The following is a 20451-nucleotide window of genomic DNA, read 5'->3' as shown; positions in this document are numbered from 1 at the left end:
CATTTTTATTTGTTTTTTATTTTCTTATTTTTTGGTCACATTCTCAGACAGTCATGCAGGAAAATGTTAAATTAAATTACATGGAACGATTGATTGGATTTATTTTAGACTCTATATAAACCAGATGAGTCCAAGAAATTATAAGAGTTTGAATGTTGGAAAGATTTTCTGTAGTTTATCTAAGCTTTATTTTAATTTTAGCTGCCTGATTCTTTGGGGTGATTTCATTTCTAATTCCTCAACTCTAAAAAAAATTCTATCTTTAATTTCTAACTTTTAATCTTCAGTCTTATTCTTGGTTGTTTAAACTGCCCAGTTCCTTTAGATTCAGATTCAGATTTAGATTTAGAAAACTTAATTTGCACCCAAGGGGCAATTAACCATCCTGTTGTCCTCATTTACAAGCACCAAAAAATATTGTTTCCTTGTCTGAAAAAAATGCAAAAGTTCAGCAAAAAAAAAAAGAAACAAATTTCTGAAAATTTGCAAAAACCTTCAGGAAGAAAATTCCAATAATTCCTGAAAAGTTTCCCTTTAAAGTTTGATTTGAAAAAAAAAAACAAATTTGGCAAGAAAATTCTTGTAAATATTTTCAAAAAAATTAGTAAAAATCTTCTAAAAAATCCTAAAAATATCTAAAGTGATTCCATATATATCAGTAAAACTTCTAATATTTTCTTTAAGAACATTCACATAAAAATGTTTGTGAATGTTCTTAAGAAACATTTTTAACATTTCTTTTTTTCCACCAAAAAAAGTTCAAAGATTTCCCAAAAATGTTAAAAATGTGGACATCAGAAGTTTCACTGTGAATTTTTATTTATTTATTTATTTTTTTCCACATTTTCAACTTTAAAATGGGTCAATTTTGACCCGCAGGACGACACCAGGGTTAAAAAAGCACAGTGAGCAGGCCGTGTAACAGTGACGAAATAAAGAAATAGGGATAAATATATATACAAATGTAGAGCAAGTAATATAAAATAAAATGAAAACAAAGGAGAAAAAAGATTTAAAAACATAACATAGTAACATACTAGTGCATAATAGTGCAACTTTATTTGTTTTATTTAATCTAGCTAATTATTCATTCAACTTATCATTTTTACTATTTATTGTAATTGACTGCTCGGCCTTGTCTTCTTGCTTGATTATCTCTGCATGTTTTGACTGTCAAAAGCACTTTGTGAATGCTGTTCTGAAGGGTGCTATATAAATAAATGTAGTATTTTTATTTTGAAAGCCCCCACCGGAAGTGCTCCGTGCAGCCTTCCGGCAGCCTGACAGCAGCAGCAGGACTGCGGTCATAAACAAACACACGCAGCGGAGCCGTTACCGTCTGCGGATCCGCGGAGCAGCACCGGCTGACTTTCAGGGAGGCTGACCTTCTTCTCCCGGACCCGAGCTTGGATGTCCACACCGGGCTGAGGCTCCAGGACTTTACCGGAACCGCTCCCAGGGTATTTTCTGCCCCCTTCTCCACCGGACTCGGCTTAACGTCCCGGCGGCGGAACGAGACGCGACATGACGGAGCTGAGGAAGCGAGGCGGCGGCGGCGGCGGCGGAGACCCGGACAGCACCGACAACATCAGCGACAAGGTAACGCGCACCTGTTCCGGTAGAGAGGGGACGGTTTACCGGCGGAGACCTCGCCCTGGAACCCGTCCGACGGGTTGTCGTCGGTCCGGGCAGCTAGCCGCTTAGCTAGCTGTCAGTTAGCAGCTACAGCGGCTACATAAGCTAGTTAGTTAGCCGCCGGTGGTCGGTTAATCCCGCAGACCGCAGCACCGTCACGGAAACCGGCGGAATTTAGAACCGGAGGCTGGTCGCCGGTGAGAGGTTCAGGTCCTCATAACGGCAGGAAATATAGACTGGCTACTGTCAGTAATTAATTATTACTAAAAAAAAAAAAAAAAAAAAAAAAAAAAAAAACACGAAATAAAGCTTAAAAATGCAGCAGAGGAGGAAACCAGGAGGTTAAATGTGCTTGAAGTTGATTTAAAATATATAAATGGGCCAGAAAGAGGTGTACAATCACTAAGAGAAATGATAAAATGAACATAAATTGATATAAAACTACAAAAACACACAAATGTATACAAGTGGATCAGGGAAATCAGTTTAAAACTGATTTGAAACATACTAAAGGACCAGTAAGAGGTGTAAAATCAATCAGAAAAAAAAGAAAAACAAACTTAAATGGATATAAAAACAGCTACAAGTTAAAAATGCATACAAATTATTACAAATAGATATGGAAAAATCTGCTTAAAACTGATTTAAAACATACTAAAGGATCAGAGAGAGATGTAAATCAATGGCAAAAAAGGCAAAATTAAGAAAAAAAAAGATGTAAAAGCAACTGCAAACACACAAACAGACCAAAAGGAGACAGAAACAAGTGAAAATATATGCCAAATTAATACAAATAGATGAAGAAAATCTGCCTAAAACTGATTTAAAACATACAAAAAGACCACAAAGAAATGTAAAATTACCAAGAAAATTAGAAAAAATGAACATAAATGGATATAAAAATGACTACAACAACACACAAATTAAAGGTGTACACAAATTAGTACAAATAAATAAGGAAAATCAGCTTAAAACTGATTTAAAACATGCATATGGACCAGAAAGAGATGCAAATCAATGGTAAAAACAGAAAAATTAAGACAAATAGACATAAAAACGACTGGAGAAACACACTGAAAGAGCAGAAGAAGATACAAACCAGTGAAAAAGATGCAAAAATAGTCCTAATGCTGCTTAAAACTGATTTAAAACATACTTAAGGACCAGAAAGAGATGTCAAATCAATCAGAAAAATAGAAAAATCAACTTCAATCAATATAAAAACAGCTACAAATTAAAGATGCATACAAATTCTTACAAATGGACAAGAAAATCAGCTTAAAATGTATTTAAAACATACTAAAGGACCAGAGAGAGATGCAAATTAATGGTAAAAAAAGAAGCAAAATGAAGACAAATAGACATAAAAACGACTGCAAAACCATAAAGAAGACCAGGAGGAGATGAAAACCAGTGAAAAAGATGCAAAACTAATATTAATAGATAAGGAAAATGTGCTTAAAACTGATTTAAAACATGCAAAAAGACCAGAGATGCAAATCAATGGTAAAAAAAAAGGCAAAATTAAGACAAATAGACATAAAAACGACTGGAAAAACACACTAAAAGATCAGAAAGAGATGCAAACCAGTGAGAAAATGCAAAATGAACACAAACTGATGTATAAGCAACTGCAAGGACCTAAACACACATAAATACCAATAAAAATGGTGTATATACGACTGCAAAAACCACAAAAAGTCAACAGACTCTGACCAATAAAGTGATGGAAAACAATAAAATAGATCCTAAGTGACCAAAATAGACACACAAAAGGACCGCAAAAAGATACAAACCAATAAAAAAGCTGTGAAAAGACCAGAACAAGATAAAAACTATTAAAGTGACATGCAAACAACTGAGAAAGAGATGCAAATCAATGAAAAAAGATGATAAATTAACACAAATTGATGTAAAATGCACGAGAAATGTTTTCACCAGTGAGAGTGATAAATACACAACAGCAGAAACACAAAAAGACCAGAAAGAGATGCAAACCAGTGAAAAAGATGCTCAATTAATACTAATAAATGAGAAAAATCAGCTTAAAACTGAGTTAAAACATGCAAAAGGACCAGAGAGAGATGTTAAATCAATGAAAAAGATGCTAAATTAACACAAATTGATGTAGAAACGATTGCAAAAATGCCTGATAAACATTTTATCCAGTGAGAGTGATGAATATACGACAGCAGAAACACAAGAAGACCAGAAGGAGATGGAAACCAGAAAAAAAAAGATGCAAAATTAATACAAACAGATCAGGAAAATCTGCTTAAAACAGATTTAAAACATACTAAAGGACCAGAGAGAAAGAAAATCAATGAAAAAAAGGCAAAATGCACACAAATAGACATAAAAACAACTGTATAAACACACTAGAAGAGCAGAAAGAGATGCAAGCCAATTAAAAAGATGTGAAATTAAACACAAATAGATGCACAGAAGTGACATACAAACAACTGTAAAGACACAAAAAGAGCAGAAAGAGATGGAAGCATATGAGAAAGATGCAAAATGAATACAAATAGATGAGGAAAATCTGCTTAAAACTGGTTTAAAACATGCAAAAGGACCAGAGAGAAAGAAAATCAATTAAAAAATGGCAAAATGAACACAAATAGACATAAAAACGACTGTAAAAACACACTAGAAGAGCAGAAAAAGATGCAAATCACTGAAAAAGATGCAAAAATAACACAACAAGAAGCACTAAAAGATAAAAAAAAGATGCAAATCAATGAAAATGACGTAAAAACAACTGTAAACCAGTAAAAAGATGCAAAATAATAAAAGTAGATGAGGAAAATCTGCTTAAAACTAATTTAAAACGTACATAAAGACCAGAAAGAGATGCAAATCAATGCAAAAAAGGCAAAAAAAACCCACAAATAGACATAGAAATGACTGGAAAAACACACTAAAAGAGCAGAAAGAGATGCAAACCAGTGAAGAAGATGCAAAATTGACACAAATAGATGCACAAAACGACCAGAACAAGATGCAAATCAATGAAAATGACGTCCAAACAACTGTAAACCAGTAAAAAGATGCAATATTAATACAAATAGATGAGGAAAATCTGTTTAAAAGTGACTTTAAACATGCAAAAGACTAGAAAGAGATACAAATCCATGGGAAAAAGATGCAAAATTAACACAAATAGATGCAGAAAAAGACCAGAAAAAGATACAAACCAGAGAAAGCGATGTACAAACACACAAAAAGAGCAGAAATATAAATATGTAATGTTTCTAAAAAGCACCTGAGCTTTACCTGCTGTGACGAGATGCAGGAAACGATCCGATCACGACCTAAACTATGAGATAAAGTGAGTTTAATAGAAGCCGGTCTTGTTTGTTTTCCCTCAGTGGGACAGTTTAAAGGTTAGATGATCCACTCAGCAGCTTCCCACTGTGTCACGTTCCCACCGGCCCACTCATGAACTCGTCTCACCCAGGAAAACGCTCAGAAAGTCTCAGAGATGCTGTTTAACACCAGAACTGCTGCATCCAGACAGCATCTGCTGCTTTTAGTCATTAGAAAGATGAAGATAATTCACACAGAGCTGCAGATCATTTACACACAACAGCTCAAAGCCTCCAAAATGTTCAGTTTACTGGCAGATAAGTCGAAGAAAACTGGGAAATATTCACATTTGAGTGAATAGAACCGGTGAATTTGACAAGAAACTGTATAGAAAATCCAAAAATGATGTCACTCAAAGATGATTTGATGTTTTTTTTTGGTATTAAATTACAAATTATACGGATTATAAGAGCCAGAAACGATAAAAACAGAGAGATTTGTAAGTAAACATGACTAAACCTAAGCTTAAAATTGTCATATTTCATTAAAACCACTTTATTCTACATGTCATGTCTCATTCAAATATTCTCCAAAAATGTGTTTGTTTGTATCAAAATTTGATTAGTCAGCCGAGAGAAAACCAAAAATTATGTCACTCAGAGATGATTTGATGCTTTTTGGGTCTAAATGACAAAAATCACCAAAATTAGACAGTTTATAAGAGCCAGAATCAGTTAAAACAGAGAGATTTGTCAGTAAACTTAAAACTGTCATATTTCATCAAAATCACTTTATTCTACATGTCTCATTTAAATATTTTTTTAAAAAATGTGTTTGTTTGTACCAGAATTTGATCAGTCGAACAGAAAATCAAAAAATTATGTCACTCAGAGATGATTTGATGGGTTTTTTTTGGTCTTAAATGACAAAAAAATACCAAAATTACACCATTTAGAAGGATCAGAAACTGTAAAAACAGAGAGAATTGTCAGGAAACTTAATTAAATCTAACCTTAAGATTGTCATATTTCATTAAAATGACTTTATTTTGCTTGTCTCATTTAAGTATTCTCCAAAAATAGACTGTTTGCACCAGAATTTGATCAGTCAATCAACAGAAAATCCAATAATTATGTCATTCAGAGATGATTTCAGGCTTTTTTTTGGTCTTAAATGACAAAAATTGCACAAATTATACCGTTTATAAGAGCCAGAAACTGTTAAAACACAGAGAATTGTCAGAAAGCGTAACTACATCTAAGCTTAAAATTGTCATATTTAGTCAATATCTCTTTGTCTCATTTAAATATTCTGTGTTTCTTTGTACCAGAATTAGATCCGTTGATGAACAGAAAATCCAAAAATTATGTCACTCATCGATGATTTGATGCTTTTTTGTATCTTAAATGATCATAAACTAAATAATTTAGGTTTTTCTACTATTGATCAGTAAAAATGTACATATAGAGCAGTTATCCTTGGATCTGGGTAATATAATGCTATTTTCATGCTATTTTTTGACATTTTTTATACGAAATGTTACAAAGAGAATAACAATCAGGTAATTTTTTTCTTTTATTTTGCTTAAAAACAACGTAAATGATTAATAGATGCTCATAATGTGTAGCTACAGATTAATTTAGCAGAAAATATGTGACATTTTAAACATTTCTTAATTTAACGGATGATCATTTTCACAATGTTGATGTTTGAGATAATGCTGGTAATCGAGCTAATGTCTACTTTTATTATCAGAAAACATTTTTATTCCTTTAATCTCTCAGCGTAGTTTCCTTGTTTTGATTTGAAGGAATGACAAGCAGTAATAAAATGCTGTTAACTGTCACACCCTAACTGTCACGTCCGTCTTTAGCCACTGCAACTTTACACCATGACTTCTTGCTTCACACTGCTTTAAAATGTTGTTTACAGAGTGAGTGTGAAACTGCCCAGCATCCCTGTCTACACCACAATGTAAGATTTGTCAAAAAAAAGTCAAATAAATCAGATTTTGGAGCTAAATCAGACCAGCTCGAGGTCACCTTCTTTATGTAGCTGTTTCAGTGTGGATTCTAAAGCCTGGTCGTTTAGATAAATGAAGCATCTATATATTATGAAATCATCTCTAGAAGGTTGCTTCACCACCAGCAGGTTGTGTTTGGAGTTCCCTCATGCTAAAAACAAACTCACAACTCATGGAGGTGATCACATGTAGTCTATATGTGTTACCATTTGTTCATCCCAGCATCGTATTAATGTCCTGACATGTTTGTTCTCTCCTCCTAAAAAGTGTCACAATCAGCTCAGACAAACTTAGCAGATCAACTAAAACCTCGATAGCTCGACTTTGTTTACAGAAATGTGACATTGTCTTTGTAAGTTACTCCATTACGGCGACTTAAAGGAATATTTCAGTTTCTTTGAAGCACTGTTCCATTAAGTTATCTACAGTTAGCACGCCCTTATTTTGAAAGGGCAGACAGGAGGAACTTGCAGCAATAAACTGCTGTTTAAATAACACAATATTTAGAATATTTTCATCACTTTACCTTGCCATCAGACACTTTCTTCAGAGCAATCGGACTCCATTGACAAAAGTCAAGAGTCTGAATTTCTTTAATTGTCATTCCCGAGGACAGCATTTCAAAGCATTCACAATAAGTTTGTCATGTTGGCAGTTTGTGTTGTTGTGTGAATTTGTTGTTTAACCCTCTAAACCCCAAAACCCACTAGCGGGTTTGAAAGGAATGTTTTCCTGAAAAAAATGGCCAAAATTACACCATGTATCAGAGCCAGACATGGAAAAAACAAGGAAAACTGTCTGATTTTGAACTTTCCAACAGTCCTTGAACTACTAATCTGTAGCACGCAGTCGGGAAACATAAAGAAATGTAAACAAATCTCAGCTCAAAGTTGGAATGTGTCATGAAAATTGAATTTATTCAGTTTTTCTTATTCAGATCACATGTTTATACTCTGATCTACTTTCTGGCAGTACAGGCCTTTTCTACTTTAAGACTGTTTGACAGTTAAAAGATGATGCAAGTGTTAATGTCTCACATCTCTGCTTCACTTCAGTTGTCTATTAACTGCTGTGAAAGTGAAAGCACTTCTTAAGGCTCTACATGAACACAATATGACTAATTCATGCTTTTCATGACATCTCAGGTGTGGTTCTTCTCTTGATTTGCACTGATTCCTTAATATTCAGTGTTTTAATGCTTGCGTTATATTAGAATCTGGCTGATTTTGTCAACAAAATCTAGAAAATAGTCTTTTATTTGCAGAGCCAGCTATATTTTTTTAAGGAATATTAAAAATATACTTGTGTCGCTGCTCTCTGTTGACCAAATTACATGAATGCTTTTGGGATTTGTGTTCTGCAGGATCTTATTTGTTTAGATATACTGTGCACGAATACAGGTAAAGTCAATTTAGCATGTAATATCAGTGTTCTTGGTGTAATTATCAGGCTTTTTAGCTGTGTGTGCTGCAGGATTATCTGTCAGGAGATACCTGGACTTGTCTCAGTTATTACATAATCTGCTGATTGTTGTCGTTTGAGCTGTTGGTGATAATTTTGCTTAACTGCTAGAATTATGTCCAAACTTGTCACCATCAATTATTAACTTTTCTGTATTGTTTTTACAGATGTTATGTATTACCTGAAACCGATACACTGTTATGTTTTGCGTTGTTTTATGAAGTGTATTTATCTCTCTTTTATTCTGTACCTGCACAGAGACAACAGATACTAATTAGCTGCTAGCTAATTCTGCTGCAGTTATCTTTAATTGTGCGCTGTCTCTGCAAAAATACATGAAAAAACTGAACCGAACTAACAGAAAAAGCACATTTTCTTCATTGTTTCCACCTTCTTCTGCTGGTTTTTAATATTTGAGGAATTTAACTTGTAATATAAGGCTGCTTTATTTTGATAAGCATCTATTTACAAAAAAATTATGGATTATTACATCAAAGCACTGAGGCTAAATGACAAAAACTAACCTGCAGGAGGCAAATTTGTTGGATTTGCAGCAACAATGTGGCGCTGAAACTACTAATTTAAAACTAAAATGGGCATAAAATGAACAGAAAATGACATTTTAGTTGATATTACACTTAATTTCATGTCAGCAGCTAATATTAAATGATCATTTCAGCCAAAATACTGAGTTTTACAGCTGTACATAAACAAATCAAGACATTAATCCATTCAGTCACGCACGCACAGGATGATCCCCGGCCTGATTTAAGCCTTAGATTCTAACTATACTGAACAGAGTTCAACCCTCCATGGCTGTTTACGTTCTCTAGTCTTCACAAACACAGAGCTGGTATTAGTCTGCACACATCCTGGCATGTTAATGGGTGTGATGATGGTCAGAGATGGCAGCTAATATGTTTGTTGAATTTGCAAATACAGAGGTAAAAACATTGCATAATGGGAGTTTATGGTTTGTAAGGAGTGACAATGCATTAGAAGTAGATTTGTTGATGATTTTCTTGCTTTGAGATTGAGTTTAGGACACAGAACAGTGCAACAGTGCAGCAGAATTAGCGTTTCTGCTGCGACAAACTTTAAATCCGCCCCACCCAGTGAAACCAGGAGAGCAGCATTAAGCAACAGTTAAGCTGAATGAGCACAGCTGTCCTCCCCAAAGTGTTGTAATTCACAATCCGGACCGTGTCCTTTTGTTTGGAAAGTGTAATCAGTCTGCAGTCTGTCTCTGGGTGAGAAATAAACCCGTCTGTCAAATAAAAAATAAACGAGGCTTCCTGTATTTGGCAGCCGGCGTGAGGTAACAAGAAGCAGACTCAGGGTGTGGAGAGTTTAAACAGGGATGAGTCAGGTCTGGTTTTGGAGGTTAAAGGATCACTTTGCTGTGTCACACACCCTGCAGCGGCACCCGAACGCATCACTGTCACACGAGAGGAGCTTTATATAGTCGGTGTTATGAGCTAAAGTGGCTCGAACTGTGTGAGCCAACATTTACTGTCCTTGGTGTTCGCCGTCCTCCCTTCATCGGCCGTTCAAGACTCCACATGACAGTTGACCTTGGCGGTCCGTCTGCCGGCCGGCCGGTCGTCTCCGAAGCCTCGGTGGCATCAGGCCGTTTAACGCTCCGCTGCTCACGACTCCATTCTGTCTTCACATCCCTCTGTAGAGATGTTTTTGGACAGCAGAGCCGCCTTTATTGCTTCACTGATTCAGATAGTTTTATTTTGTGTTTTCAGCCTCCTAGCTTGATGGAGCAAATAGAAAAAAAAACAAAACAAGGACTTTATGTGGCTCTAAGAGTGCTAACTTTTTGTGTTTTTGTGCAGCTTGTGCAGGAATCTTTTGACAAATAGATGACAAATACATTCTGTCTTCATCGCAGTAAAGTTTTATCTTTATAGGCAGATGTGAAATTGGTGAAAGAGACAAAGAAAGTGACTTTAACTCCAAACTTTGTGATGCTTTTGTCCCAATATTGGTGCTAAAATTTAAAAAAAAAATCATACTCAAATAGTTTTCTGAAACTCGAAATAGGCTACATCTGTTAACAAGGCTGCATGCACTTCTGACTTGTGCACGTTGAAAGTAATATGGAAATGCTAGGAGGTACGACTTTTTAAAATTGACTGCACAACTTTGATGGAGAAGCGAGCAAGACGCTTGAACTGAAATGAAGCTGGTATGTTGAGATGGCATCAGATTCATGAAAGTTAGTGGATGTCTGAATGGGCCTAGAGAAGCACAACATGGAAAGAACCTCTCTGGGCTAGCTAGCTAGCTAAAAGCATCTTTCATCTCCTACTAACCAGCATCTGAAAGATCTAGCAGGACAAATTGACAAACTACAGTGCAACCCTAGACAGGTCACCAGTCTGTCACAGGGCTACATACAAAGACAAACAATCACTCTCACATTCACACCTACGCGCAATTTAGAATGATCAATTAACCTCAGCATATTTTTGGACTGTGGGAGGAAGCCGGAGTACCCGGAGAAAACCCACGCATGCACAGGGAGAACATGCAAACTCCATGCAGAAAGATCCGGGAAAGCCGGGACGTGAACCAGGGATCTTCTAGCTGCAAGGTGAAAGTGCTAACCACTACACCACTGTGCAGCCCTCAAACAATAAATCGATTAATATAAATAATAATAGACAGATCAAAATATTCATTAGTTGCAGGTCTAGTAGACAGAATTGATAGATTCTTTGGCTTGTTCTGTGTTTGCTGCTCTCAGTTGACCTTGTTTCTTTTTGGATATTGAAGGTTTAATTTTTCTTGCCTATAAAATTACCGCACTTTGTAAATCTAGCAGACATAAAACACTAATTTCTGGCTCTCCTGTGCTGCTTTTGTTGCCAGTTAATTTACTTTATCTCGGCTAATTGATTAACCATCAAACAACGCCAGCTGCAAACATAAATATTTTCCACAGATAAGCAGTTTTCACACATTTATCTGCTTTGGAGGCCGCGCTGCATGAAAAACAACAGTTGCTTTAAGCACCAGTGACACGAATGAGAATGAAAAGTGGCTTTGACTGCTTGCTGCTGGTTCTCCTCCCTCCCCGGTCCTCCTGCTCCTGCAGCAGAGGCATTAATAGCGACGACGAGGAGGACAAAGATGACAGCGGAGGTGATCCGAGCTGCAAGACAGTCGCTCTGCTGCTGCTGCTGCCGTCTCAGATGTTAGAGAAGCACAGAGTCTGGATGCAAACAGCTGCTTTCATGTTTCATTTCAGCGCCGTGTTGTCAGTTTCGTTTTACTCCAGGGATTAGTCTTATCCCACCACTTGGATTGATATCACGCAGATTTGCAGCATTGTTTGAGGAGTGATTACGCAGCAGTTAGCGTACTTTGCTGCACAAACAGGAGATTAACTGTGTTTGACAGTTTAATTAAGAAGCTGCGCCCAGATTAATATTGTAGCTCCACATGTAGCACGTTTGTTGCTGAGGCCTGTTCTCCCTTTTGTTGACAAACTGTTTCTGTTGCCATCAGCCAGCAGAACATGTCGTACATTCATTCAGTGTCAGTCTGACATACAGTCAGTGATACTCTCTGATTTGTTTTTTTTTTTTTTTTAAACAAATCACGGTTGTTTTGGGTGCAGCTAAGCGAAGGATGTGGCTACGTCGTTCCCTCGACATAATGAGTAATGGGATTGTTTTAGTGGAACATTTGCATACGAGGAGGCGAGCACTGTGATTGAAATAAGTAATCCACCCAAAAATAACAAAAAAGCAGGGATGCATTACTGCATGATCTAAATTCTCTGCATAATTTGAAATTTTCAGTGTGGTAGATTGCTAGCATAAAGGTTGTTGTTGTTGTTTCCTGTAGTGACATGGGTTTTAAGATGAAATAGGGTAGAAGTTTATTAATCAAGATGGAAATAAAGCAAAATTACACAGCATGAGAATAAATGCAATGCCTAAAAGAAAAGCAATGACATGTAAATATGATGTTACTGAAATTCTAAAAACAATTACACTAAAATAAGACCAGAATAGGGAAGTAAGAAGTACTACTGGCAATAATTCTGAAGTATTTAAGTAATATTACTCAAATGAAACTGAAACTTTGAGAGTGATTATTCGATTTCAAATTAACCTAAAAACCGCGCAGTTAGCAAATTACAAAGGTGGCATTTTAGGATTGTGCAATAGGTGTGCTTCAGAGTTTATTTTTTGTAATTATACTCAAATTGCAGAATGTACAACACTGAGATGCTGCTCTTGAGCCATGAACGACCTACAGGTTTTAGTGTCAGATACTGTTTACAGCACAGGATTTTTTATTGGAAAAAATATGATGTTAGATGTCAGAGTAAAGTCCACATGAATGCAAAGTTTCCCAGCAAAACATCACATTCTAACAAGACGATGTTATTCACTTCACCTGTCAGTGATTTTAATGTCGTGGCTGATTTATACACATAAAAAATAGACAAATCTCATAAAATACACAGTTGACGTTTTACAAATGTAGATTTTCAAACCATTTAGAAGCGAAAAAGCCAAAACCTAGCTAATGTTTTTGTGGAAATAATAGTTAACTTCTTCTGCGGTGACATATTTGGAAATACTAAAATAATGTGTTTTTTTTAAGGTTTTTCCTGCATAGAGGGAATTTTTAACATCACATTGTTGACTGCACTTAAGTTTTACCATCTCGTTACTCCTCATTATTTCTGACATTATTTATTCAATTTTTAAGGAATTTTTTTGTGTTTTGTCACCTTGCATTTCACAGTTTGTACTGTATGAGCATGTGGCAAGTAGAAATTCTTGACTCTTGAAGAAGTTTTATGCAGTTGAGGGCAAAAACAATCCAGTTTTGTTCATTTTGGTTTCACTTACTCAACTATAATCGGCATTTTTGTTTAGTAAATTGTCAGAAATGCCAGGAAAAAGCATAGACTTCAGTCAAATATGAACACAGACTCATTTTCTTGCTTATTTTCATGCATAGTTGCCACCAAAAGGCCTGTTTTGAGCAGGAAAAACTGCACTTTGTGATTTTTATTTGCCAAGAAATGGTAGAATAGACAAACTGCTAATTTGCCCCAGCTAAAATTCATAAACCAACATTTAGCACAGTGTGTCTCATGTTAATTTCGTCCCAAGACAATTAAAAATGAAATTTATTGCCTATTGGTCCATCTTATTTTCACTTCACTGCTTGGGGAATCCTTCTAGAGGCTCTTTTATTTTTCTGGGGAGATATGCAAGTTAGAACCTGTAGCTTTCCACTGTTCCAGTCTGCAGGCATCAACGTTTCCTCATTAAAACCTGAGTAGAAATCTACAATTACACCTCTTCTCTCCTTAACTCCAACTCAAGTGACACTCCCCTCCTTCTGCTTCTCCACTCCGACCTTCCCCCATTTTTAGCGCTTTTTGGAGCTAATTACGTCTCGCCACGATCACAGACCTTATTTCTTAAAGCCCTCCAATTTAACCCCGATGCCCCGACGAACCGTATTTAGCAGCGTTTGAGCAGAAGCGGCCATGAAAGGCAGAAAAATGTCCAGGAGCATCAGCCGAGTCTCTCAAGTGCAGAAGGGGAAACCTAATCCCACAGTGGATGTGTGAGCCGGGTTTTAAAAATAGACTCTTTCAGGGAGAAATCGAGGCTCTGCTCACCTTTGTTACGAGATCGAACCATTACTGGTGTTAACTCGAGAGCAAAGAGTGCCGGAGGGGATTTCTAGGATGTCACTTTGCTGACTTATTGATGATGCTAACGATGCTAATGGTGCTAAATCTGAAAATGCATCACAGTCTCTCAGTTCTCAACCAGTATTTTGTAAAACCGAGCTGCTGATTTATGATGTTTATAAAAACTGCTGTCTTTTTGTTTATATTCTGCATTCATGTAACATTTTAATAACTCGGGATTATTATTTTCTTTTAATTTTATTCAGTTGCTTTTGAATTTGAATGATTTGAATGATGAATTATAGCAAAAATTGTCTAAATCGGAATATAGTTTTCAAAGCACTGTGGTTCATTTGGTGTTCTTTTGTTTCTGTCACATTTTTACTCCCTGTACAGTCATTTTTCTCTGCAATATAAAGTCCTACACCTCTTTAGAACTAGCAATAGAAGTCGAGAGAACTCAGAAATGTCTTTTGTGCAGCAAAAAAAAATTAGAGCACCATAAGTCATACACACAGAGAAGCAAAAGTTGAATTTCTTTTATTGTTTTTTACAAAAATAATTAAAAAAAAAAACATTTACATGTTTTTTCTAAGTACCCACAAGTGTTACCTATCCTGGAAAAACAAATTATGCCTTTTGCATAGTATAGATATTTTACTCTTTGCATTTTTAATTTGCTTGCAGTTTGTCTCTTCTCTGCTTTGCGTAAACACTGCCTGCAGTTCAGCCTAGTTGAATTTTTGTGATCTGACTGTTGTTTGCATCTGAGTTACAAACGGCATCTCAGTTGCGCTAAAGAATGCTTTTTTTTTTTTTTTTTTTGCAGAATCTGGTTAGTTTGAATGGTTTATTTTTGGTAAATTCTCTAAATGAGTTATTAATTTGGTGGAATTTGTGGATTTTAGACTTAGATTTGATTAATTTTCCCACCAAAACTCTACGCATGATTAGTTCAAGAATCGTCAGAAAGTTGTGAATCAGATTTTTCTTTAGCTTTTTACAGTTTGTGCTGTTTATAAATTATGTATATTTTACTTTTATTTCATTTTTTTGTTAATAAAGATAACCCAGCTGCTTTTTTAAGATTATTCATGGGACTTGGGTGGATAATTTGCGCACCATTTGAGTTTTCAATGCTTTTTTCTCTTTACTTTCGGCAAGCAGAAGCATATATGGAGCAATAATTACTACCGAAGAATCGTGTTGACTACAAACTCTGGTGAACAGTGCTTAGTTGGAGCAGATTCAAAGCTATTTTTGAATCTGTACGACACAAAAACATGCATGCATTTTATTATTATTTGTCTCCTCTGCTTCACATAAACACTGCCTGCAGTTCAGTCTAATATTTGTTTGCATTCTTTTTAATGTGACAAGTGGTCGCTTCTGAGTCACAAATGGCATCTCAGTTGCACTAAAGAATACAGAATTTAGTTTTTTTTACAGTCTGGTTAGTATAAGCGGTTTATTTTTGGCAAATGTTTGTAGGAGGCATGTATAATAAAGTTAATTTGATGAATGTTAAGCGTAGATTTGATTAATTTTCCAACTAACACTGTATGCTACACATGCTTAGTTCAAGAATTGTCAAAAAGTGGAGAATCAGATCTTTTTCTGCCACTTATAAATTGTGTATACTTTACTTATATTCCACTTTTCTGTTGCTAAAAATAGCATGCCTTTTAAACCCGTCAATTTTTTTAATTATTAATTGGACTTGGGTGTATAATTTGCACACCATTTGTGTTTTCACCACTTTTTTCTCTTTACTTTCTGTAACCAGAAGCATTTATGTAGCACCTTGTAGACTACAAAATGTTTAGCTGAAGCAGAGTCAATACAATTTTTGAATCTATAGGGCATAAAAACATGCATGTGAAAGTCTTTTTGGCTTTTTTTTTTTTTTTTTTTTTTAACGATTGGTTAAATTTAAAATGACAAGCACTATTTGTACTTGAAATTACCTAAATTAATGCTACATTATGAGGAAAATGAGCAAAAACAATGCAACTAAATGTGATGTGAGAGTTAAAAATAATTTTGCAGCTACAATAAGAAACCCATGAGGGTCCATTAGCTTTATATAATGATCGGAGTGCTGCTGTTTTGTCTGATTTGTCAATGTAGAGACTGCAGTGGCTGCTCACTGAGTTTAAATCCAGATTAAAGATTCATTATCACCAATATAGATGTTTGCCTCCGGGGCAGCTGCTTGTTAACCTGTCAGCACCTGGTGTAGACTTTCAGCTCAGTCATGCTCAGTCAGCCGACCTGCAGCTCCTGCAGGAGACTCACACTTTACCCTTTTATGGACATTCAGAGGAGTTTGTCGGGCTGAAATGTGTTTGCATATTTGGAATTATCATTATCGGATAGAAATGTATTTCATCTGACAGATATTATGTAGGAATAAAGTCACAGATGGTGTTGCTCTGAATTCCTGGACGACGTCTCTGCATTTAAAGAGTTTTTATTTTTACACACAACAACAGACCTACTTGACTCTGAGCCAGGTTTAGAGGACACCTACACCCACTCTGCTGTCTCTTCCTTCCCAGGTGAGAGGCTAAACTCTGGCCTAATTAAAACACCGTCTGCTCGCCTCTCAGTTTAGACCGAACTCCAAAGTCGAGTCAAGTCAGATTTATTCTTAAAACACATCACTTATTGATTTAAAATTCAATAATGTGCTCTAACACAAATAAAACTCTGTTACTAGTTATTATGCTGTATACTTGCATTTTTATTTTTCTTAGAATGCTGCACATTTTATGCTTATATTTTTTCTACTTTTGCTTGTATTTTTAGGACATTTTTCTACTTACGTTTATCTATTTTTTGTGCTGCACATATTTCTAAGACTTTGAATGGGAGCAACTGTAATGGAAGCAATTTCTGATTCTGATTGATTTAAAAACAAGAGTTGAAGCAATATGTTGTACAATTAATGCTATAGAGCCCAACGTTGTGCCGGTGCAACGACTGCATATTTAGTTTTGATTAGCAATAGATTTGAAACTACTTAAGAAAGATCGATCATTCTTTTTGCAAATAAAATCTGGGGAGTCAAACTAACATTTCGCACATTCACCAGGTCTCAGAGAGATTATTTATTGCAGTGATGGGTTTGTAAAAATACACAATAAAGTGCACATAACAAAAATCTTGATAAACAAGACCACGAGATGTTGTGCAACTTTTTTTACATTTACAAATGATTATCATTCTTATTATTATATTGCACTTTTAAGCAATTTGTTGTAGTAGTTAAAAGATAAGTCAACTTAGGATAAAAGGATTATATTGATGTAAAGCAAATAAAATACTCTGAAAAAAATTGCACTACAGTATGTAAAAATGTAAGAATATGCACAGTGGTAGGTCTTAGAGGGCTACTCAGCAGGTCATAAAATCAAAATTTTAAAGCAGTGTTTGTACTTGAGATAAATTCCTGATGTTTCATTAGGAAGTAAGTGACAAAAGATCTGCATAATCAAATGGTGAATTGTTAATATTTTTGAATCTATAACAAGGAAGCAACTATACATGCAATAAAATAAGACAAATGTGAATAAAATGTATTTCTTGTTGTTTAGTTTACGGTTTACATTTTGTACTTATGTTATTTAAAAAAAAAAAAAATTTAGACACTTTGGCATCCACTTCGACACTTTGCGTTTTGTACTTTTTTAAAAAAAATTCTATTTAATTACTAACCTCTCTGTAATTGTGTGTATTTTACTAATCTCTGTTTATTGTACTCTGAAAAACTATTTCCTCCAGGATGAATAAAGTTGATCTTATCTTTTCTTAAAATCTGAAATTACAGCAAAATAAAAGGTGAAGACAAGAAAAGGTGTTTTTTTTTTTTTTTTTTTGCAGTCACTTAAAAGTCTTAGCAGTTCTTGATTAAAATGAGCCACTGCTATGCCACAATTACTTCTGTTTTTTGGCTAACTATCAAAACATCCAACAGAATCTGCTCTAATCTTCTAACCAGGGTTTAAAGATGCACCAATGAGCTCTCGGTGCAACTTGTTTCTTCAAACGATGATGCTGCTGCTTCCATTTTTTCATATCTGCTGCAACACTTACCTGTGCTCCGTATCTTCAGTCAGTATTTGAATACATTTGTCTGCGTGTGTTCTGACAGGAGGCCGATGGCGACGACAGGCTCGGTCTATCGGGCGACGCAGACCGAGATTGTGACGGCGACCCCAAAGCAGACACTCCAGATGTTCCCCTGTCCACAGCAGACACTGACAACACTCCACAATGCCTGAACAAAGCTCTGGAGGGGCTGCCGCCAAGGTAACCACCCCTCAGACACAGATAGATGGATGCTAACAGATGTTACGTGCTCCTGAAGGACATTCAGGAGGTGTCACTGCTTAGAAATTAGAGGTTGACCGATTAACGGCCTGGTCGATTATCGTGGCTGATATTTGGCTTTTTTACCATTATTGGTATCTGTGTTTTTACTGGGTGATTATTGATAAATTAAATGTACTCTGTCGTCTCAGAAATGTCTCTCAAGCAGAGAAAACTGAACAAGTAAACACAAACCTGGAAGTTAGCTTCTCTCAAAGTGGCTAAGGCTATGCTAACGGCTAGCAGCTAAGTTTGAAAGTAGCCACGGAAAGCCACAATTAATGCTTCAGATATGTGCCTTAGTGGGGACCAAAAGTGATAAAACATTGGTGTTTTTCCATTTATCAGTATTTTTACTAGCCAATTATTGATGAATTAAATGTGCTACTTCAGTTTAGCTCACAGTGACTAAGGCTATGCTAACGGCTAGCAGCTAAGTTAGAAGGCAGCCACAGATTTACCTGAAACAGAATCTGGAAAACAGTAAATTAATGCTTCAGATAAGTGCCTTAGTGGGCAACAAAAGTGAGTAAACATTGGCATTTTTCCAATTATCTGTATTTTTATTGGCTGATTATTGATGAATTAAATATGCTACTTCAGCTTCCCTCACAGTGACTAATGCTACGTTAATGGCTAGCACCTAAGTTAAAAAACAGCCACAGATTTACCTGAAACAGAATCTGTAAAACAACAATTAATGCTTCTGATATGTACTTTAGTGGACCATGAAAGTTACTGAGCAGGAAAATGTTAGGAAAATAGAGAAGTACAACTTGATCGATCTCAGTCGATTCCACATAAACAGAGGAGCTAATTTAATCACTCCTGTTTCTATTTTATATTCAGAGTCACCCTTATTAATGAAGAGGCCTCGTTAGAAATGACAGGTTGTCTGCTATCACATGCTGTTAAAACATTACATTTAATGTACATCAGTTCCAAATGTCAGTTATCAGCATTTCTCCACCAACAATAATCGATATTGGCCCTAGAAGAAAAAAATATATTGGTCGATCCCTATCAGAAAATTTTCACAAATTTCTCCTGTTGCTCTATTGCCGGATTAAGCTACAACACAAAGATCTGATAACAGCTAAGTCGATAGTAGCTCAGCAGCTTCACAAATTAATTAATTAAAAGACATTCATATTACTGCACTTGGTTGTTCACGAGATCTGATAAAAATACCAAAAAAAGAGAGTTCAAGAGATAAATTCAAAGCAAGAGAGAGCCCCAAATGCAACTACACGTGTATATTATTTAATATTTTCTAATAAAATAGACCCCTCTTTGCTATTTCTCAAAGCCATCCTCAGCAGAAAGTACAACAAGATTAAAGATTTCTCACATTACAAATAGGTAAAAATGCAGATTTTACATGTGCAGCACTCAACTTCTTCATTTTCTAAAATGATGTCTAAACTGTGCAGCTCAGGTGACTATAGATTCTACTTAATCTGACCCAAAGCAGCCCAAGGTCTTGTTCAGATGTACGTCAGCTGTAATATCGCTGCGCCGTGCAGTTTTCCCTCCATCCATCATGAAGTGACCCCAGCAGAGTGATTGATCATCTTTCAGGTCTGCATGTAGGTTAATTGGACCAGAAATAGATTGTAACCTGGGGAGATGGTTGAACATGCTCTTATTAATGCATCACGGGAAAAAAAACCACACCTGATATTAAATTTACAGCTGACCAAAGAGCTTTCTTAGTGGGTGAAAGAGTTCAGTAAATTTAAATCAGGTTGAATTTCTGAGCCTTTCACCAAAAAAAACAACATTTTATATTGTGTTTCTTAAATGTAACCGACACTTCAGAGTTAGCAAGGCATGCTAGCTTTTGGCCCTGAGTGTTATTACATTATTTGCAAATAAAATTTTATAAGATTGATAAGTATATGTGTAGATTTTGATGTGTAGAACTTGTACATTCCTGCATTCTGGTAAATTTTTATGCATCAAT

General features: G+C 35.7%; 1 protein-coding gene across 1 annotated transcript in view; it reads left to right on the top strand.

The window, feature by feature from the left end:
* Positions 1 to 1276: 1276 nt before the first annotated feature.
* The window catches only part of cds1 (CDP-diacylglycerol synthase (phosphatidate cytidylyltransferase) 1), a 46870-nt gene continuing 27695 nt past the window's right edge, over positions 1277 to 20451 (top strand). The window contains exons 1-2 of the mRNA XM_055011184.1: positions 1277 to 1599; positions 18268 to 18425. Coding sequence (XP_054867159.1) covers positions 1525 to 1599; positions 18268 to 18425 — 233 coding nt within the window. The 5' untranslated portion in view covers positions 1277 to 1524. The remainder of the gene's footprint in view (positions 1600 to 18267; positions 18426 to 20451) is intronic.

The sequence above is a fragment of the Amphiprion ocellaris genome, chromosome 6, assembly GCF_022539595.1.
Source record: "Amphiprion ocellaris isolate individual 3 ecotype Okinawa chromosome 6, ASM2253959v1, whole genome shotgun sequence".
NCBI classification, from domain to species: Eukaryota; Metazoa; Chordata; class Actinopteri; family Pomacentridae; genus Amphiprion; species Amphiprion ocellaris.
Note: the sequence above shows the minus strand (reverse complement) of the source record. Positions and strands in the feature narration are given on the sequence as shown.